The following is a 19356-nucleotide window of genomic DNA, read 5'->3' as shown; positions in this document are numbered from 1 at the left end:
GGAATTTTAACTGCGAAAGTGAAGCCCATAGAATGGAAATTACACAAAGATTTATTTACAAAGTTTATTTAGTGAATTGTAGTTTGTTTATTTGTTCTTACAAGTATTTGTCAAAAATATATAATTTATATTGTCCGAGCACCATTTTGAATTTTATTGTATAGTACAATATATTTGTTACATTTTTAATAAGTGCTTATTCTTATATTTTTTCATATAAAGATTATTAAAATTTCGTCAGACATATGTTATTCCACGAAAATTACAGTTTCGTTGCAATTTTGTTTGAGCAGATAGCTTGTATGGAACAGTCCCATAAGTAACAAAACACCGTAATAGCTCTTACTAAAATAGTCTATTCTTAAAAATCCCAACGCATTAAAAATAGGCAAGAAAAAACGAAATACTTTTGAATAGTGATATATTAATACCCACTTAACAAATTGTGTGTATAATCACGTTGTTACCGCTTTCCATAGCCCGATCCAAAAGATTGTGATTGGGAAGAAGCCGACGCTGAGGCCTGTGAGCCCCCGTAGCCACCTCCGCCGAAACTTGAAGACTGTGCGGATGCACTGGCACTTGAAGACGATCCACTGATGCCGCCTCCTCCGAAACCAGGACCACCACCACCGTATCCGCCTTTTCCACCATATCCGCCATGTCCGCCACCACCTCCCAATCCGCCGCCACCTCCATGTCCGCCGCCGCCTCCAAATCCTCCACCGCCTCCGAATCCGCCACCGCCTCCGAATCCGCCGCCGCCGCCGAGACCGCCTCCTCTTCCTCCATATCCTTTTTGAATTTCTACATCACCGCCGGCGTAACCCCCGTGATGGTGGTGGTGGTGCGTGGGTGAGCGCGGGATGCGCTCCAGTTTCAAAGGGACATAATATTCTGTAATGACTAATAGTTACACATTAGTTTCGGGGTAGGGTGGATGGTTGAGCTTACCGGGGTAATAGGTGTCAGAGGTTACGAGATGTATTAGGAATGCGGCGAGTACGAACACAACTCTCATCTTGGTGATAGTGAGGCAGAATTGTGATGATCTCTTCTTAAATAGTCTTTATTACGAGTTCCCAAACAGGTTTTTGTTTACTATATACATTGCAGTAGACTAGAACTAATGTATACGCGGTATATAATAGTATGTATAAAAAAAGAATTTGTTTTAGTAGTTAGTGTAAATGAAAACGTTGACCTTCAATTGGTTTTCGGTTACTTAAACACTGCGGGGATTTCCTTCTGTTGTTTCTTATGCAAATAATGACGAGGAAGGTTTTTAGGTAAAAGATGGAATTTGATGACATTATCGGCTTTATTTTTATTGATGAACAAAAAAGTTGATACATTATTAAAATCAGAGTGTTTATTTAATTATGAGTAGTGTTTAAATATATTCGTCTAATTTTCGAGTGCGCCGGGTTTAGCACCTTTCTTGTTAAAGAAGCCACTTCTGAAAAGCGTACTTAAATATGGATCACCGAAGGAGGTTGCGTGACTTGTGGCGACACCACCCTTTCCTGTACTAAAACTATTGGCAATTGCTGTAGCAGAACCCGGGTAATAGCTTTCACCACTCGAACCACCACTCGATTTTCTTCCATAACCGTTCATCCCTCCGAGCATGATGGGGAAAAAAGCGTTGTATGAAGGAGCACCATTACGGGTACCTGAAAATGGCCAGGACGAAGATCCGTCGTCTTCACCGCTGTCATCCTCTTCCGACGGTTTCCTTTTAGGAATTCGTTTCGGTTTAGAAGTGGATCTTTCAACGTCCAGTTCTTCCTCGTATAGAGGACTGCTTCGCCTCTCTGTTGTTTCTTCCGCAGATGTTGGTACATCGAAAGGGTTTTGATCTCCGACGAAAGAATTGGTAGCAATTGTATCGCCGGAAGCAAAAGTCATCGAACCTTGAGGAATATATCTGGATTCTACCGGACGGCCATAGTATCCACCAAACATCACAGTTCTTTGTGGTACCCGAGTATATCCTGTGAAAATAGGAAAAAATATTGATGCGATCTGTCACACGTACAGAGACTCACCTTTGTAGTAAGGATATGTGGCTAAAGCATCCACAAGAAGGAAACTTATGTACAATAAAGTCTTCATGGTTGTTAGTTCTTTACTGAAATTGCCAAAAGTACTTTACGATTTATATTGCGAAATATTATCCCCACTCGTTTACAACCCTTTCTTATGTCCACTCCCAATAAGGATGTGCGAGTACTGATAATCAAAAATTCAATACGTGTTTTGTGTTCATGTAAAATAAGAGTGTCAGTGTTTTTTAACACTAACTCAGACGATGTGATTTGCTTGGATAAGACAAAACTAATTATTATGAGTTTGTCGTACACGCATTCATGTAACTTTGTTACAATGTGTTAATCTTGACATACGCATTTTAAGAGTCCTAGAAATATCTGCAATATTTATGTTTATGAGTGTTGGCATTGTTTCAATTTTTTTTTTGCACATGCCATCAGTCCGTATAAGCTAATTCTTCGAATTAACAATTTATGCATCCGCATGAGTACGTGTAAGCAAACACAAAACACCCCGTATATATTTCTTCTTCGAACTGAGATTGGGGTGCGTCATCACAATTTGCTGACGTATATTCATTTCCGCAAAACAATAATACAAGATTCGTGTTGATGGTATCTGCTTATGGAATGCCAGTAATTTAAAATTATTGAATACTAATACAAAACCCGTTGGAAATTTCTTTTGTTCTTTAGGGTGAACGTCCTACGAACTCTGTCAAATTTGTAGTTAACTGGTAAGATTAACGTTACATAATTATCTGCAAACAGGAAACTGGAACTAATTTATGAATGGTATCTACGTGTAATACAAAATTTTACGCTCGTGAATATTTAGATAATCAAGGTCTTCACTTCTTCAAAACAAATGCTTCGTAATTTATTAACTTGTATTATGTACGATGCGCCACTCTTAACGGTCATATTTAAACGAGGACGGAAATTAAATCAGAAGATGGTCTTTTAATGGCCATATATCTGACACAGCTTGATTGATTCTTTTACGCTTTGATCTCATTGGTATTCCTACTATACACTTTTTCTGTCTGACTGATTTAACGTTTATTAAGCGAAGTGGAACCGCATACTAAGCTCTGTCGGATAAATTTAACACATACGGCACGATGGACCGGGAACATTTTGCTAATTTGTTCACCCGGCGCATCCACCATTCAAACAAAAACAATCATAACTGTATCAGCGAGAATTCGCAACAATTATACACCAACGATGGTCCCTTTAAATGCGAATTACTTTTGCCGCCTTGTTGAAAACATGAATCGTAGCCGAACTGTCAAACTGACATTGCATGCAACAAGTGAACAAGTCGTAGTAAGTGTTACACGAAAAGGTAAGCGCAGTTTGAAAAACTGTGACTGGTAGTACACTTCTATGTAAAATAACACCAGTGAGTGTTATTGTTTTTTTAATGTTAAGTGGCGTTAATAAATTATTGAATTCGTTAATTTTTCAATAGTAGTATATTTTATGGTGTATTGTAGACGTCTGAGATTGTGCGTTCTTTTAGAAACTTATTAAAATATCATCGTATATACTAAAATGCTGCGAAATTTAGCTGAATACGATTTTAGTTAATTTGTTTTTTTTTTTTTAAGAAATATGAGGTTTGAAATATATTTGCTTTTGTTTTCGTTGTTTCATAATATCCAACGTAATTTTATGAACAATAAAATAGCGATAATAACAATAAGCTCAAATTTCGATGCTAAGTAACGAAATTACAGGAAATGTAATAAAAAACAGACAACTCGTGCTTGTAAATAAGAACGGCTGTACAACCGTACGTTAGTAATTTTAAAAAGGAATGAATCACTATTATGTTTTATGGGTTTTACTGTAAAACGACACCTGCAGATTTAAAATTTAAATTTATTCTCTCACCGATGGATGTTATCTCCAACTGTGATTCGATTATTAATTAACGACTTTTTATATTTTATTGTTTATTATTTTCTTAATTACCCTCTGTAGCTTCTCATAATGACATCTTTTATTCAGTAGTTCTGTAATATCGCTCAAGGTTAATAACGTCTTTATGAAAAAAATTCCACCAGACGAAATACTGAAGGCAAAGTTGCTAACAAACACAGAAATATGCGAGAAAACATGTTAATGACGTTTTTAAAATTACCACCGTGAAATCACGAAGATACTTCTTAAAATGCATGGTTGAAGGCAAGTAAATTCTTTTTATTGTCCGTGCATTCATTCACGAAGGTATTTAATGGAATAAATGCGGCAGTGAAGAAATGCATTGAAATCTCACATAAACTGCATCTCTATCCCATCTGAAGAAAATTTTGTGCATATTTTCCGGTTTCTTAATTGGCAACAACGTACGTGTATGCACCTCTCTGTCTAACTTCATTCTTGAGGTTTCTCAAATTTGTTATGCTTCAGCGCAAATAAGAAAAAGCAAATACTAAAATTTGTTATGGTCAAGGAAAAGGATCTAGCGTTTTAAAGAATACATAAAAACCATAGCATTCCGATTTTGTAGAAAAAAGTCATTATTATGGAAACTTGTGCACATTTTATCAAAGTCTTCCTTATTTACACAAATATGTGGTTTGTTTTATTTATATGTTTTACTAATACTACAGTGTTAGGCGCCACGAAACCTTTATTTGACAATCTATTACAAATAAGTAAAATCTAACACTAGCGGAAACCTTCAGACACAACATTTGTATTTACTTGTATTTTTTTTTTCAAAATTGAATAGAAGAAGGATAAATTTAAAACGAATTGATCTATATCTACACTTTGCTATAATTAAAGTCGTTAAAAATGATTTGCGTTCACAAGCATAACTCAACTATAAAATTTATTTTTATTTATTTATTCGTGAAAAAAGCTACTAACAATCGTAGACTTAATCTTGCGTTTCATCTAGTAGTTTGGTTTAATGCATGCATATGCACGAAAATATAAACCGTGGTTGACCCTAGACCTGAGCAGAATTCATTACTAAGTCATCACGTTTTATGAACAACCGGGATCATCAACCGATAATCTTATTTTCCACCAAAAAACTCTCCTCGTCCGGAATAAAAATCAAATTCTGTTTATTTTACTTTATTTTTAAAAATGTACAACTGTACCTACACTAATGGCAATCTGAATTCTTAGTAGTTCTCTACAAACTCTGTAAACCTGACTTTATCCCGTCAATGGTCTTTTTTTCCCATCGGGTCCTGTGATGGTAATAACAGCGCCAGCACCAGCACCCTTGTTCGGTCCAACACCCGAAAAAGCGTTTCCAAAAGCGATGTCAATTGTCTGCCCGTTGAAATTGTACTGCTGGGTTCCTGAGAACCCCGCTGAACCCACAAGTCCGTTTGGACCTACTCCAAAGCTCTGAGTCTGTGAACCAGTAGCTGAAGCTCCGAAACTACCCAAGGGACCGAAAGAATTGAAAGCCTGGGCTTGAGAATTAGCTGCAGAAGCTCCAAACTGTTTTTGGGGTGCTGCAGCTAGAAGGTTTGGTGTTTGCGGTTGTACGAATCTGTAAATCGAGTTACGTTTTTTGGGACATGCGGTATACAGGTGGGCCAAATTTTACTTTACAGGCAACAGCTTCCTGCCTGTAACGTAAAATCTGGGAAACCTGGTGCATAAAGTAATATTGATTTACGTCTGGCGACTCTGCTGTGGTAATTTAATTTCCCGTTTAGTTTTGACGATTCCCGTTTCTTCGTTTGTGACGTTTTGGGTCCGTCCTTGCCTTCCATTATTTTTTCTTCTGACGGTTAAGTGTGATTCTACTACTATTTCGTCGAAGGCTTGTCCAAATGCAGCTGAAATGATTCATTAAAGTTAGAAACGCAAATATGGTGTATAAATGTCGTCTTAGATATATCTACAAACGCACATTTAGTGTAAACACACCCTAACAACAAGCTCCGCCCATATATTTAAATCACTTAACATTTAAGATCCGTTTCGTTTATTTCCGACAATGAGTAATTATGTGTAATTTTGTATTTAAATGTGTTGTTACTAGTGAGATGCCTAATTGATGAATCTCCGTCACAAAAAATACGGAAGAACCAGCCATATGTTTGCTGCAGCACGGAACTTTCTCTCTCACACACTTATTGTAAAAAAATCATTAAGAACTTACATTTTGAGTCTTTATTCGTGTCCTTGTTATCTAGAGGTGCAGCGTGGGAAACACAAACAAAAATAATAAAAACAAAAGTACAAGTGAGCAAGTGCTTCATTTTAAAAGGAAGTTGAATTTATTGTAACCTGTAATTCTCTCAATATGAAGAGAAAACACTGAACTTGTATTACCACTTGCCACTTCTACGACCTCGACGTTTTCTTCTCGGTTCAAACGACTTCAATATTTCGTGTAAAAAAAATATTAATCCCCAATTTGCCAATTCTGAGAGAGTTGGTTGAACCGGTTAGTGGTCGTTCTGCAGTGACTGCGGGTGCAAGCGGAGTTTGACTGACCACTTTGGAAAAAACACAAGAGGAATTCCATATTGTTTGCACAGATATTCAACAGTAATTGCTTTTAAGAACTGGGGATTTGTTTGTGAGTTATGTGTTAAAAAAATTTCGAAAAATGCATCAATTTGAGTAAGCAAGAGCAAGGTTATCTCCAGTTTTGTTGAAATTTAGAGTTTGTTCTTGACCATGATCGGTGAATCTTGCTGTGTCCTTGCATTACATAACTGATATCTTTACTTCACATTTTTATTACTTTACTTGAAACGTACTAAATGAATAATACAAACAATGAACGTTCTATGCTTTGTCAACATGTAAACACGTTTGATTTTTATTACTATTCTCCAAATTTTTTTGCATACTTTACACGGTATTATAATGAAGGTGTGTACTTTAAATTAAAAATTGTTGTATAGTTCTGCCTAATTGTGTGAGTTAAGTCATCATCATAATTAACCATTCGTAAAGTTAATGATCTCATGCAGTATTCATTTGTTTAATTTATAATATAATTCTTATTTGTATAAAGAATGACTAATATAATAATAATAGTGACACTTTCGCACCTTCTGACAATCGTACATTGCATAGTAATGAAACTGATAATTTAATGCCAATAGTTCGAGGTACAATTTTAATGTTTATGATTTCATGGCCTACTCAAACTAATGCATTGACATATGACGTAAAATACAAGCCGCCTACGTTTTATTCTCAACATTTATTTTATTAGTTAGTTTCATTTAGTTCAATGTGAAAAAAGAAAAAACTTTTTTGTAGAATTGTACCTTGTAATGATGTAAAATATTATAATTTAAAAAATACCAAGACGAATAATGTACAAAATTTTATAATTGTAAATAACCTCCACCAAAGTGAATAGAAAGGTATATTTGTGTGTAAGGTTGTTTAAATACGTGTTTTTTTTTTTGTTTTATACGAAACTTTCAGAATACATTATTGCATATATTAGTTAAAAATTCTAGAAAAGATGTTTGTTAATTAAAGGATTACTCCTCTTAACACTTTTTATACGTGTCGTTGCAAAAGATATCACGTATTTTTCATGGTGTGTTATATAAAATACACAGTTTTACTTCCGCTTGATGTGGCACCATTTCAGGAAGGTCAGCATCTTAATTGAGGAGTAAATATGTGTTAAACGCTCATAGTTTTTTCCAATACATGTTCGGAATAAAAAAAAATATACATCTACTGAATTTCACTTACAGTTTTAATTCACCGTCATAATAATAATAAAACTTACCACAATCTGGATTACAATAAAATACATCCAGTTTTTTAGATACATTATAAAATAATGATATATGTGTTAAATTATAAGTAAAGAATCATCATATGCATATGTTTCAAGTGAGTTTTTTTACAGCAAAATTTTGTGATGACGTCAAGCAAGGACACGTACATTAATTTGAATAGATGCAGTGTAATATTAATAATGATAGCACTCTAGACTCAAATTCTAATACAGAAAACTGTGGATAAAATGACTATGAATAAGATTTATTATTTCCTGCCTGTTGGACGCAATTAATTTTGTAACAGGTCAGAAGTACAATAGCGAGCTAATTATCATACAACTTTTTATCGCAATACTCTTGTGGGGGTGTTAGTGTAGTTAGCATAGTCAATAAAACTTAGACCACCTGCGTTGACTTTGAATTCAAAACAACCAGCACATTTAGAGCGCAGATGTGAAATTACACCGCAGCGATTTGCTATGTATTTGACATTTCTAACAAAGAGTTATAATCTGCATCAGGTATGCGGTTTTGCCGGTTGTATTTTCCCATTAGAAAGCTGTGTTATTGATTTTTTTTTATAAATAGGGTCTGGCGACTTTTTAAAAGCGTCATGGCTTGCAGTTCTTTGGAATGATTAAAAATCAAAATCATAAAATCAAATATGAAGTTTACCATAGAAATTGATTACTGATTCAAAATATATTCAAAAAATTCCTACACAATGATGTCTTTCAATTTAAATGACGCATTTATCATCGTTCACAATATTATAATTTGTAATACTGAGTGACTAAAAACTCAGAAATCTGTGTGTTCGCGCATTAATTAAAAACAACTAGTAGGGTTATATAACTTTATTAAAAACTTAATTAAACATTAAAATACTAATAAATAAATAACGAAAATATTCAGTCAGTTAATAGTCGAAGAAGCTGAAAATAATACGATTAGGTATATATTTTTGAGGTGATAGTTAAATCTTACCCGCCGCCTCCTGATCCTTGAGACTGACTCTGGGACAAGGATCCCGAAAATGGTCCAAAAGAAAACGCGGCGGATTGACTCTGGCTTTGTGACCCATGTCCAGAACTTCCAGCTGAACTACTAGCATAACTTCCTCCATGGTGTACAGGTTCTGGATGGTGTACAGGTTCGGGATGATGTACAGGTTCGGGATGATGCACGGGTTGCGTGTAGTGACCGCCCCCTTGATTACCACCTCCAAATAAAGCACCTAGAAGTGGCTTCTTCTTGTTGAATAAATGGGGCGAACGGATTTGCCGAACTACAACGTTTCAATCACATTTACTATTTTTTCTTACTATTATTACATTTTTTTATTTACCGGATGGTTGTTCTTCATTGTCTAGTGGAAGGGCGTAAGCCACCGCTAGAAACATCACACATAAGAGAACTTTGGAATGCATTTTGAAACACTTTCAATACAAAACTAAGCACAGTTTTTTTGAAGAAACTAGTGTGCTATTGATTTTTATAAGAACTTCCCCTCTACGAATTTATTTTCTTGTTGTACTTGAAAATCTGCAAAACGTGAAGGTCCTGCATCTGTATATCACTTAAATTGCAAAAAAATGAGTACGTGAGGATGAAAATCTTGAAAATTCAATGTTAAATTTAACTCCTACTTAATTATTTTGTGGAAGTTTCTGTTCATTTACAAAAGTTTATCGCTGAATTTATGGTAATAGTTGACCTTAAATGCAAGGTTTGAAAAGATTATTGTACAAGTTCATCCTGTCATCGAAGTGAACTTGAACTTATTTACGAGATGGAGTTCACATGGGCAAATAGTAGACAGACGTTTAGATCAACACCTTTACACTTGATTTGCTGCGGGGGATTTACGCGACCCTGGTTAACGGAAGTAAAATATCAGTGGTAATTCTTATTAGTAAATCGTAATTACCCACAAATTTAAATAAGTTAGAAACTTATCAAATACACGCAACTATCAAGTTTTTGTATTTGGAAAATAAAAATAAATGTGACGTCTCGACATCTTAGACACTTTAGTTCCCTTTGAATGTTATTTGTTAGGTTTATTTTATTTTATTGCAAAATTATAAGCAAAAATTAATTATTTTTTAAGTTCACAGATTAACTTTCAGTTCTATTAATTTAGAATATTGTTTATAGTGTTTATTTAATTATTTATTGAAAGAAAAAGTTTTTACTCGATTATGTTAAAATGTGTGCTTTTTTTCAATAAAGCCCTAAAAAATCATGTTTCCAAGAATATAGCTTGTCAATTTAGCCATACAAAATGGAAAAATGTCTTTAAAGATTTCAAGAATGAAACTCTAAAATATACACTGCTATGTGACAGTATGTAAGATATTTTAAATTAAACTTCTAAACTAAAATTATTCGACCTAAGTTCCAAACTTTTGCAGACGTGGTACTGAACCTACACACCCACAGACTTCTCGTGCCCTGAACCATTGTTATATACTAGGTATATATTTATTTAAGCAATGCCTACACGATGGTACATTTTATGCAACACACAATACATTTCTACTCCATTTATTAAAAAGAAAATCCAATTTACCGGTAATTTCCACAAAAAACGTTCAATATTGGATAAATTATATCACATTTTTTGTTTATTTTATGTACCCATTATTGTGTTTATTTGTATACTTAAAACAAACAAAAAATAGAAAGAATATATTTTTTTTTAAATGAAGTTGGATAAATTTCAAATGAAACCGCAGATGAAATTCTGCAAAATGAAGAAACCGATGAATCTGAAACAAGGAGTTTCGAAGAACAATCAGAATAAACATATTTTGTGGTAAATAAAGAAATGTTTTAACATAAGCCAACTCTGCAAGGTTCTCGCATTCCTGGAACCCATACAAAAGGATTATCCTAATCTTTTCGGCTACGAAATTTACCTGAGAAAAGGATCGAAAAAAGTTTTACCATTTATTTCAAGAACTTTGTACCACAACAATGCAGTCAGACAGTCCATCGCCTGCACTAAAAATGTTTCCAGTGTCAATACATACAATTTCGTGTACCTTCATAATAGTAAGTGAAATGGCTACTATTTGAAATCAATATACAAGGCATTGTTTTCGCAGTTCTAAATCATGAAAAGTGAATGAGATTTAAACTAAACCGTTATTGACATAAATGGAAAAATACGACATTGTAGTATTAAAAAAATTCTAATGGCGTGTTCAACCGACAAAGTAAAATGAATGCTGTTTATAAATAAATAAACGTGATTTTATTGATTGCTTTGAATTTTTGCCTGTAATATAACGGTACACATTATGTTTTGAGTTATTGAGCTACAAAGTGGGACATTCATGCCTAAAAGTCAAGTGTATGTAGTGTAGTGTTGTACAAGGTATTTTGACACAAAACTACAGCGTGGAAACTACCTACAGAATAAAAACAATAATTAATATTTCACAAACAATGTTGTAAACAATTTTTTAATTTGATTTTTCATTCCATTCGGTTGTTTGTAATGTCATTAACTTTGAACTAGACGTCATTTGTGCTATTAATACCTCACTCTATACCATGTCTCTAAATATTTCAGATAAATGACAAAAAAATACAGTTAAGTAATAATAAGATTGTTAAAATAAATTATTTTAACTTAGTTTAGAGGGTATTTCCTCTCTGACAAAATAGAACCGGTTTGTACACCCGTTTATTTTTGTAATTATGCTTGTCACGCAAAAACATGTTTGGATTAATTATAACTACACTGTGTTAGAGCTCAAAGTTACAAAATCAGAGATTCTAGAGGCAGTTTTATCTTAAATATTTACGCGGGAGGCCGTAAAATAAATTCGATTTGAACGCTACCCCCACTCTTTTAAGCGCTTAGAACCTTTCAAGACCGGCAAACTAGTGATTTCTGAGGTTTATGTTGGTAGTTCTGCTTGTGTGCCAACAATGTACTGACGTTAGTTAGAATAACTCAACAAATATTAGATTTTTTGCTTGATTTTGCTTATGATTGTCAAAAAGTATACACATCTTTGATAACACGTTTAGATTAAAAAATCAAATTGATAACAACTGACAGCTCAATAACAACTGTGACCTCGAGATAGTGGGAGTGGTTCTGGTAGAATGTTTTTAGTTATGGCTACTGTGGTATGAGGTATGTCTGCATTTCTATGACTTCATCTGATGATTCATAAATGAAACGATGTATTTTAGTTGAGTAACTCGAATTTTTACGTTTGTAAGTTTTGGGTGTTTGTGGTAAGAGGAAACGAATCTCGTCTATTTACAGGTAAGCATTTTTTGTAAAACGGACATACCTTTAAAGGTTGCAATGAGAATTCTATTGTTGTATGAGAAATAAAGGACATTGTGTTTCCGGGAATTGGGAAAACTGACCTGAAGTATCCTGTTCAGACAAGCCGTTTATGATTAATTCTAGCTGTATTAGTGATATTAACTGACGTTCTCTTGAACAGATATTATATTTTTTGTATTATTATTAAATGCATATACAATATATCTAAATATATATTTTTCATAACATAACATAATTATAAAAAAAAAAACTATGCAATAAATAACTGCCGGACTGTGGGTCATCTTAGACTATTATTCATATAATTTTAAATTTCAAGATTCGGCGTAATACAACTTCCTGACGACTTGGTGACAGATCGGTAATTACCAGAAGTTGCCGCCCAACTATATTTGCTTTCACATCTGTCCCCAATAAAATATTTTTAATGTGTCATAAAATTGGTTCACGGCACTCTTTACTGCTTACAACGTGCTGCACTGAAAATACAGTCTTGACAATTTTTGAAGTAGTCACCTATAATTTCCGCATCGAGTTATAAATTGTTTAATATACAAATATGTACTATTGTATATATATAATATGTATACATGTATTTTTTGTTGTATGTTCATGGATATTTGTCGATTTTATTTACATTATGTATTACTGGAAATTATAAGGGAATATACCCAAAAGAAGAGAATATAACGTCGAAAGTCATTTTCATTCATGAATCATGGTCCTAATGGAGGTGCATATTATCTTTCTGTGGAGATAGTGTAATGCGATAAAAACCGAGTTTAATGACATATTAATTAGTACAAAACATTCCCTCTGAATTTTTTTAGTGTTCTTAACTTTTCATTTTAAATAGAATCATACTATATTTTTTTTGTAACATGAACAGTATTGGATGAACACTTTTTCTTAATCGATATAAACCACGTCATGTAACAACGCTCTCAGTTGTGTATTACTCAATAAAAAAAATCGATAATGTAGTCAACCACTTATATCTCTATGCGTTGACAGTAACCACTAGTAGGAAGATTTAAATTTTGATAAGTTCATATACACGCCTATTCTTGTTTCACTGTTTGGCTAAGATAATTGAATAACCATTAACTTGGGTAAACTCTGTCAAATTTTGTTTGTACTTGTGGGTGTAAAGTGTCATTTTATTTGACGTAATCAGTAGATTGCTGCTTCAGTATGTGTTACATTTCCACAGTTCATTGGTGTTAAAGTTTTATATTTCCAGAATCTCAAACATGAATGACCATTTTGGCTTAAAATGGGATCCTAAGAATCTCGAAATTCGAACAATGTCCGTCGAAAAAACGTTGGAACCTTTAGTTTTACAAGTAACAACACTTGTAAACACTAAAGGCCCCAGCAAAAAGAAAAAAGGCAAATCCAAACGGGCCAACGCTTTAGTGAGCACCGTCGAAAAGGCAACCGAAAATTTCATCGAAAAAGGCGAACAAATCGCATACGAGAACCCTGACATAACCCAAGAAATGCTGTCGGCGGTCGAAGAGGTACGCAAAACCGGCAACGCCATGAGTATCGCAGCTAGGGAATTCTCGGAAGACCCTTGTTCCTCTTTAAAACGCGGCAACATGGTCCGCGCAGCACGGAATCTTCTGTCTGCAGTAACGCGTCTGCTAATTCTTGCCGACATGGTTGATGTCCATCTTCTTCTAAAGTCTCTCCATGTTGTGGAAAGCGATTTAGAGAAGTTGAAGAACGCCTCCAGTCAAGGCGAACTCTTGGACAACATCAAAGCGTTCGGTCAAAACGCGAACGAGTTGATGAATCAAGCTGCAAAACGTCAGCAAGAATTGAAAGATCCGCAATTGCGCGATGACTTGGCAGCTGCTCGCGCTGTTCTCAAAAAACACTCAACGATGCTGTTGACGGCTTCGAAAGTGTATGTACGTCATCCGGAATTAGCGGCAGCTAAAGCTAACCGGGACTATGTTTTAAAGCAAGTGTGCGAGGCTGTTAACACTATAAATGATGTTGCTCAAGGTCGTACACCGCAACCTGCTACTGGACCTTACGATGGACCGGGTGAATTAGCGGCAGCTCTTGATGATTTTGATGACCATATGGTTATGGAGCCTTTGGCTTATAACGAGGTCCATACCCGACCGTCGTTAGAAGAGAGATTGGAGAGTATTATTAGTGGGGCAGCTCTGATGGCAGATTCTAGTTGTACTAGAGATGAAAGACGAGAAAGAATTGTAGCTGAATGTAACGCGGTGCGTCAAGCTCTTCAAGATCTGCTATCAGAGTATATGAGTAATATCGGTAGCAAGGAGAAGAGCGAAGGATTGAACAGAGCTATAGACAACATGGGCCGTAAGACTAGAGATTTAAGGCGACAGTTACGCAAAGCGGTAGTTGACCATGTCTCTGATAGTTTCCTGGAAACCAATGTTCCTCTTTTGGTACTGATTAAAGCTGCTCAAAACGGTAACGAAAAAGAAGTGGAAGAGTTTGCTGTAATGTTTACAGAACATTCTAATAAGCTTGTAGAGGTAAGTTTCCTTAACTCACATACGATCTATGTACTTAAGTAACCCAATTCATTGTTTAGGTTGCCAATTTAGTGTGCAGTATGTCAAATAACGAAGATGGCGTCAAAATGGTACGTTACGCTGCAGCTCAAATCGACAATCTTTGTCCAGAAGTAATCAATGCCGCCCGAATCTTAGCGGCTAGACCACGTAGCAAAGTTGCTCAGGAAAATATGGAAGCGTTCAAACAAACTTGGGAGAACCAAGTCCGCATTCTGACAGAAGCAGTTGATGATATTACGACCATAGATGATTTCTTGGCTGTTTCTGAAAACCATATTCTCGAAGACGTGAATAAGTGCGTCTTGGCTTTACAAGAAGGTGATGCAGATACATTAGACAGAACGGCAGGTGGTATCCGAGGTCGGTCAAACCGTGTCTGCAATGTTGTAACTGCGGAAATGGATAATTACGAACCTTGCATATACACAAAAAGGGTGCTGGAAGCTGTGAAAGTTTTAAATGATCAAGTTATGCCAAAATTTAGCCAGAGGGTCCAAGTTGCAGTGCAAGCTCTGTCTAGCAATCCTGCAAAGGAAGTAGACGAGAATGATTTTATTGATGCGTCGAGATTAGTATACGATGGGGTCCGCGAGATCAGAAGAGCCGTCCTGATGAATAGAGTAAGTTGATAGACATGTAACCTCTATGATATGTAGAATTCATGTGTTCGTGTTGATAATGACTGTTCTGGTACCATTTTATAGGCTGATGAAGATTTGGACCCAGAAGATGTGGAATTAGATGAAAACTACACTTTAGAGACGCGTAGTAAATGTAAGATCGTTCGTAATGCATATGTATTGTATATCTAATTGCTTTTTTTGTTTTAGCGAGTGCCCATACTGGAGAACACGGGGTTGACGAATATCCAGATATTAGCGGTATTACAACCGCTAGAGTAAGTAGGTATTGTTTTTGTAGTTCCGTTTTCAGCCTTCCATTGTAGGAAGCTATGGGCAAGATGCCAGAAGAAGACAAACAGAAAATTCTCCAACAAGTCGAATATTTCAGGAGTGAGAAGCTCAAATTTGATCGGGAAGTCGCAAAGTGGGACGACACCGGTAACGATATTATAGTCCTTGCGAAACATATGTGCATGATTATGATGGAGATGACCGACTTCACCCGGTAGGTCAATTGTCTTACTATCCATGACATTCTCATATCTTTCGTGTTAGGGGTCGTGGTCCGCTCAAAACCACCATGGACGTCATCAACGCCGCTAAGAAAATCTCAGAAGCTGGTACAAAGTTGGACAAACTTACCAGGCAAATAGCAGAACAGTGCCCAGAAAGTTCGACGAAAAAAGATCTTTTGGCCTACTTACAACGTATAGCGCTGTATTGCCACCAGATGAATATCACCTCAAAAGTAAAAGCTGATGTTCAGAATATTAGTGGAGAGTTGATAGTTTCAGGCCTTGATAGCGCTACTTCTTTGATTCAGGCAGCTAAGAATTTAATGAACGCTGTCGTTTTGACAGTCAAAGCGTCGTACGTTGCTTCAACCAAATATCCCCGACAGGGAACTATCTCGGTAAGTGTTTTTTTTTATGATTACTTAATTCGTACGCCGCTATATCGGATTATTTCTTTGTTTTAGTCTCCAATTGTCGTGTGGAAGATGAAAGCCCCAGAAAAGAAACCTCTGGTGAGACCTGAAAAACCAGAGGAAGTGCGAGCCAAAGTCCGTAAAGGGTCACAGAAGAAGGTTCAAAACCCTATCCATGCCCTTTCCGAATTCCAAAGCCCCACAGAGTCGGTTTAAGTAATATTATATATATTTATATATTTTTTATTTTACGTGGTCATATCTCACATTAATTTATACGTTTTGATGTCACTATGTACATTTTGCATTGGTATAATTATTTATTATTGTTAATTGGTCGTTGCCAACAAGATCTGATTAAGATGTATGGGTAGGAGCACGAACTGCACTGTGGGAAATATAAGCAATCATAAACAGTTTACATGTTTGTAACCATTTCTATTTTTGTTATTTTTCTAAAAATGTTTTAAGATAAAAGTGTGGCTTCCAATATTTGGATACTCATTTAAGTTTATAAGTTTACTTGGCAAGAACTGTTAACAACTTGCGTGCTTGCATACGTGGTAATAAATATCATTTTTACAGTAATGTGTGTGTAAGTCAGTACCTGCAATCACTAGAAGTTATCAAAAATGACGGAAATGTTAAAAAACGTATCATACAATCTAGTCATTTTGATTATCTGTTTTGCTTTTTTACGCGTGAAATTACAAGCCAACGGGGATAGGAAGTAATGGCGAAATAAATAATGCACGATTTTTAGCGTGGTGCGCAGTACTTTTTGTTCGTATTTTGATTAATCTTGAATTTTTTCTTTTGTGTCGTTATATAAATACTTTCCTTTGTCACTCGACCGTATCGTACGAGTAAATGTCGTTTATTGATCGCCGTGGAGTGGAGGGAAAACGGCGCATCCTCATAATGGTGCACTAAATACTTCGTCGTAAAATTTTATATCATGGATACTTACTTACGTAAAATATGTTTTTATTGATTCAATTTTGCTTTTATTTGAGGCATTTAGATACATGTGGATAAATTTTTTATGGGAAATCGTGTAGTTGAAAAGCTTTGGGTCGTCACAACACTCCCCACCGCAAAGTAAATTAAATTGTTCGTTCGCAAGTTTTTACGAGCCTGTGAGGAAATTGTTTTATTGATGATAATGGATAGGTTGTGTTGAAGTAATAACTAATTTGTAGTGGTTAGAAGTACGTGTATATTCATACGAATCAAAATTTGTCTTTCGTTGTTTCTTACCCTTACGCCAATACTCATTGATTAGAAAAAATTGACATAAGTACATTTTATTAATATTCACAATATAAAAATATTCCGATCAAACAATAAAGAATAAAACTATTTGATAATATATTTATTTAATTAGAAATTCTACCTCACAACTTAATTGTGTTATGATTATATGTATATATAATATATATTTATTCATTAAAAAACATTTGATATGTATACATAATGAACCAGCCTTTTATGTAAAATATTTCAATCCAGATAACCTTCAATAGAATTCGGCGCACACAGAACACAAACATCTTCACTACCAGTCGAAAAAATATATTATATTTTCGTGCAGATGTGATTGTGCGGACGTTCAAGTCGAAAGACTCACCTATAGCATATTGTTGGCAAATGTCAGGTCGTTATCTTAGCGTAAAGGTGTGTCTTTCGTCACTAACTAATGATATGTACAGAGAAATCACAATATTTGCATAAATCACATTGGCAAAGTGATCGTTCATCTGGCGAGAGGGGGCGCGTCAGGCCCTTTGAACGCGTTAGACCTTGCACCAGATGATTGCCAGATTGCCACTGTTTTACATACAATATTATTTATATAGAAATGTTGACTTAAACAATGAGAAAGGGAACCTGCAATGAAGTGCTGCACCATGTACGACAAAGAGGTTCCGATACCTTCGCATTGGTCTGAGGTGATGTCTGCCGGACCGGCCGGATTTTGTCTACACCCCACGCATTTTCGTTAGTGCCACACTAATTGTATTGGGAGTCGTTTGTTATTATCTTAAAAGTGATCACAATTATTACCTACTTATACAATTTGAACAATCGTATCACTCAACGTAAGTGCGAGCTTACGTTTTGTGCACAACTTGATTAAAAACATCCAGAGAGATTGAAACATTTTAAGAAACTATAAGTTGTAATTTCGTTAGAGATTGTGATCACACCGCTTTTTATAATCTAAGATATATTCCCTATTTTTTATATACCTAATGATATGTGACGTGATGTTCCAAAGTATCCTTTGGTGCTTGATATGTTTTCATAAGTCTGGTTACTTGGCCGTTGCTCGTGATTACTTACCCTCCGAGACAGAAGAGGGTGATTAACGGAAAAAGGGTATAATGATAGGGGACGGATCTTAGCGGACTCTGCTGCTTTACGAAGATAGACAGACAGATCTAGTAAGGAAGATAAGAATAAAAGGACTTGCTCAGGGGCAAGTGTGGTTGGGGGTGGGCGAAGAAGACAGCAGCAGGGTCTGGTATGGTTCAGTCTAAAAATCCTGTATTCACTAACTTCTCCAAGAAGAACTTTACATCTCCTAATTCTGAATCTTTGATCCCCAGTGACTTTAACATTCCAAGATCTCCGTTCTCTACCGCCATGAATACTGAACGTAAATGTTCTAAATCTGATCGCATTAGGTGAAGAGCGGCACCGAAGTCTTCGATCGTCTGTGATTCTACAACCACGTTTTAAAACTCCGACTCAAGAACCCTATTACTTACCTGAGAGTGCTATGGCAACTTTGTCAACTCCACCCAAGGGCTTCAAAGCATCTCGCGCCTTGTTGCCGAACAACTTCTCCAAGTAATTTGGTCCGTGACTAGCTAATAAAGACTTTAAAAAGCTTCCAGTCTCTTCAACTGGTGGTCGCTTTGCCGCTGTGCATAATCTTGAATCTTCATCGTACCCATCTGGACAATCAGGAGCTCCATCGCAGAGATACTGAATTGATATGCAATTTCCGTCTCCCGGACACTTAAACGGCTCGTAAGGGTGGCAAGCATCACCTAAAACGCCGGCTTGCATCACTCGGATGTTCTCTTCCCAAACGAAAAATTATTCGC

General features: G+C 35.6%; 6 protein-coding genes across 10 annotated transcripts in view; 1 reads left to right on the top strand and 5 right to left on the bottom strand.

The window, feature by feature from the left end:
- Positions 1-404: 404 nt before the first annotated feature.
- Positions 405-1063, bottom strand: LOC135141478 (uncharacterized). Of its 2 annotated transcripts, none has more exons than XM_064072610.1 (2): positions 955-1063; positions 405-906 (listed from the first exon to the last, which is right to left on the bottom strand). In XM_064072610.1, exons 1-2 carry the CDS (start codon positions 1019-1021, stop codon positions 464-466), a joined length of 510 nt encoding a protein of 169 aa, XP_063928680.1. In that variant the 5' UTR covers positions 1022-1063; the 3' UTR covers positions 405-463. The 2 variants fall into 2 exon arrangements, with proteins under 2 accessions (XP_063928680.1, XP_063928681.1); XM_064072611.1 differs by having other exon boundaries at positions 405-897; positions 955-1055.
- Positions 1064-1302: 239 nt separating this feature from the next.
- LOC135141267 (uncharacterized) lies at positions 1303-2134 on the bottom strand. Its single transcript, XM_064072215.1, has 2 exons — positions 2052-2134; positions 1303-1997 (listed from the first exon to the last, which is right to left on the bottom strand). The coding sequence occupies exons 1-2, from the start codon at positions 2116-2118 to the stop codon at positions 1408-1410; spliced, it is 657 nt and encodes a 218-aa protein (XP_063928285.1). The 5' UTR covers positions 2119-2134; the 3' UTR covers positions 1303-1407.
- A 3003-nt stretch (positions 2135-5137) lies between these two features.
- On the bottom strand, positions 5138-6583 carry LOC135141269 (uncharacterized). The gene is made up of 3 exons (XM_064072218.1): positions 6202-6583; positions 5713-5875; positions 5138-5583 (listed from the first exon to the last, which is right to left on the bottom strand). Exons 1-3 carry the CDS (start codon positions 6299-6301, stop codon positions 5238-5240), a joined length of 609 nt encoding a protein of 202 aa, XP_063928288.1. The 5' UTR covers positions 6302-6583; the 3' UTR covers positions 5138-5237.
- Positions 6584-8643: 2060 nt separating this feature from the next.
- The window catches only part of LOC135141272 (pupal cuticle protein Edg-91-like), a 23416-nt gene continuing 12703 nt past the window's right edge, over positions 8644-19356 (bottom strand). For 2 of the 4 annotated variants that reach the window (XR_010282364.1, XM_064072223.1), the window contains exons 2-4: positions 9150-9194; positions 8789-9089; positions 8644-8736 (exon numbers count right to left, since the gene is read on the bottom strand). Coding sequence is in view for 3 of the 4 variants with exons in the window: in XM_064072223.1 (XP_063928293.1) it covers positions 8721-8736; positions 8789-9089; positions 9150-9194 (362 nt within the window). In the remaining variant the exon portion in view is untranslated. Of the gene's footprint in view, positions 8737-8788; positions 9090-9149; positions 9823-19356 lie in introns of those variants that run through there. The other 2 variants (XM_064072222.1, XM_064072221.1) reach the window with 2 other exon arrangements.
- On the top strand, positions 11726-16828 carry LOC135141266 (catenin alpha). Its single transcript, XM_064072214.1, has 9 exons — positions 11726-11957; positions 12017-12092; positions 13363-14647; positions 14707-15309; positions 15394-15463; positions 15520-15587; positions 15636-15817; positions 15868-16225; positions 16292-16828. The coding sequence occupies exons 3-9, from the start codon at positions 13373-13375 to the stop codon at positions 16454-16456; spliced, it is 2721 nt and encodes a 906-aa protein (XP_063928284.1). The 5' UTR covers positions 11726-11957; positions 12017-12092; positions 13363-13372; the 3' UTR covers positions 16457-16828.
- LOC135141268 (IDLSRF-like peptide) overlaps positions 17601-19356 on the bottom strand; it is a 2340-nt gene continuing 584 nt past the window's right edge. The window contains exons 2-3 of the mRNA XM_064072216.1: positions 19015-19299; positions 17601-18968 (exon numbers count right to left, since the gene is read on the bottom strand). Of these exons, the coding sequence (XP_063928286.1) occupies positions 18775-18968; positions 19015-19299 (479 nt within the window). The 3' untranslated portion in view covers positions 17601-18774. The remainder of the gene's footprint in view (positions 18969-19014; positions 19300-19356) is intronic.

The sequence above is a fragment of the Zophobas morio genome, unplaced genomic scaffold, assembly GCF_036711695.1.
Source record: "Zophobas morio isolate AGI-343-1 ecotype UQ-CSIRO unplaced genomic scaffold, CSIRO_AGI_Zmor_V1 ptg000044l, whole genome shotgun sequence".
Lineage (NCBI taxonomy): Eukaryota > Metazoa > Arthropoda > Insecta > Coleoptera > Tenebrionidae > Zophobas > Zophobas morio.
Note: the sequence above shows the minus strand (reverse complement) of the source record. Positions and strands in the feature narration are given on the sequence as shown.

What these genes read in the sequence shown, in the direction of transcription:
- LOC135141478 (XM_064072610.1), bottom strand. Translation starts at nt 1,021, where the DNA reads ATGAGAGTTGTGTTCGTACTCGCCGCATTCCTAATACATCTCGTAACC. An exon ending in CTCTGACACCTATTACCCCG is followed by an intron (nt 907 to 954) that starts GTAAGCTCAACC and finishes TGTAACTATTAG; the next exon opens with TCATTACAGAATATTATGTC.
- LOC135141267 (XM_064072215.1), bottom strand. Translation starts at nt 2,118, where the DNA reads ATGAAGACTTTATTGTACATAAGTTTCCTTCTTGTGGATGCTTTAGCC. An exon ending in CACATATCCTTACTACAAAG is followed by an intron (nt 1,998 to 2,051) that starts GTGAGTCTCTGT and finishes CTATTTTCACAG; the next exon opens with GATATACTCGGGTACCACAA.
- LOC135141269 (XM_064072218.1), bottom strand. Translation starts at nt 6,301, where the DNA reads ATGAAGCACTTGCTCACTTGTACTTTTGTTTTTATTATTTTTGTTTGT. An exon ending in CACGAATAAAGACTCAAAAT is followed by an intron (nt 5,876 to 6,201) that starts GTAAGTTCTTAA and finishes GAATCATTTCAG; the next exon opens with CTGCATTTGGACAAGCCTTC. An exon ending in CCACAGCAGAGTCGCCAGAC is followed by an intron (nt 5,584 to 5,712) that starts GTAAATCAATAT and finishes CTCGATTTACAG; the next exon opens with ATTCGTACAACCGCAAACAC.
- LOC135141266 (XM_064072214.1), top strand. Translation starts at nt 13,373, where the DNA reads ATGAATGACCATTTTGGCTTAAAATGGGATCCTAAGAATCTCGAAATT. An exon ending in ATTCTAATAAGCTTGTAGAG is followed by an intron (nt 14,648 to 14,706) that starts GTAAGTTTCCTT and finishes TTCATTGTTTAG; the next exon opens with GTTGCCAATTTAGTGTGCAG. An exon ending in GAGCCGTCCTGATGAATAGA is followed by an intron (nt 15,310 to 15,393) that starts GTAAGTTGATAG and finishes ACCATTTTATAG; the next exon opens with GCTGATGAAGATTTGGACCC.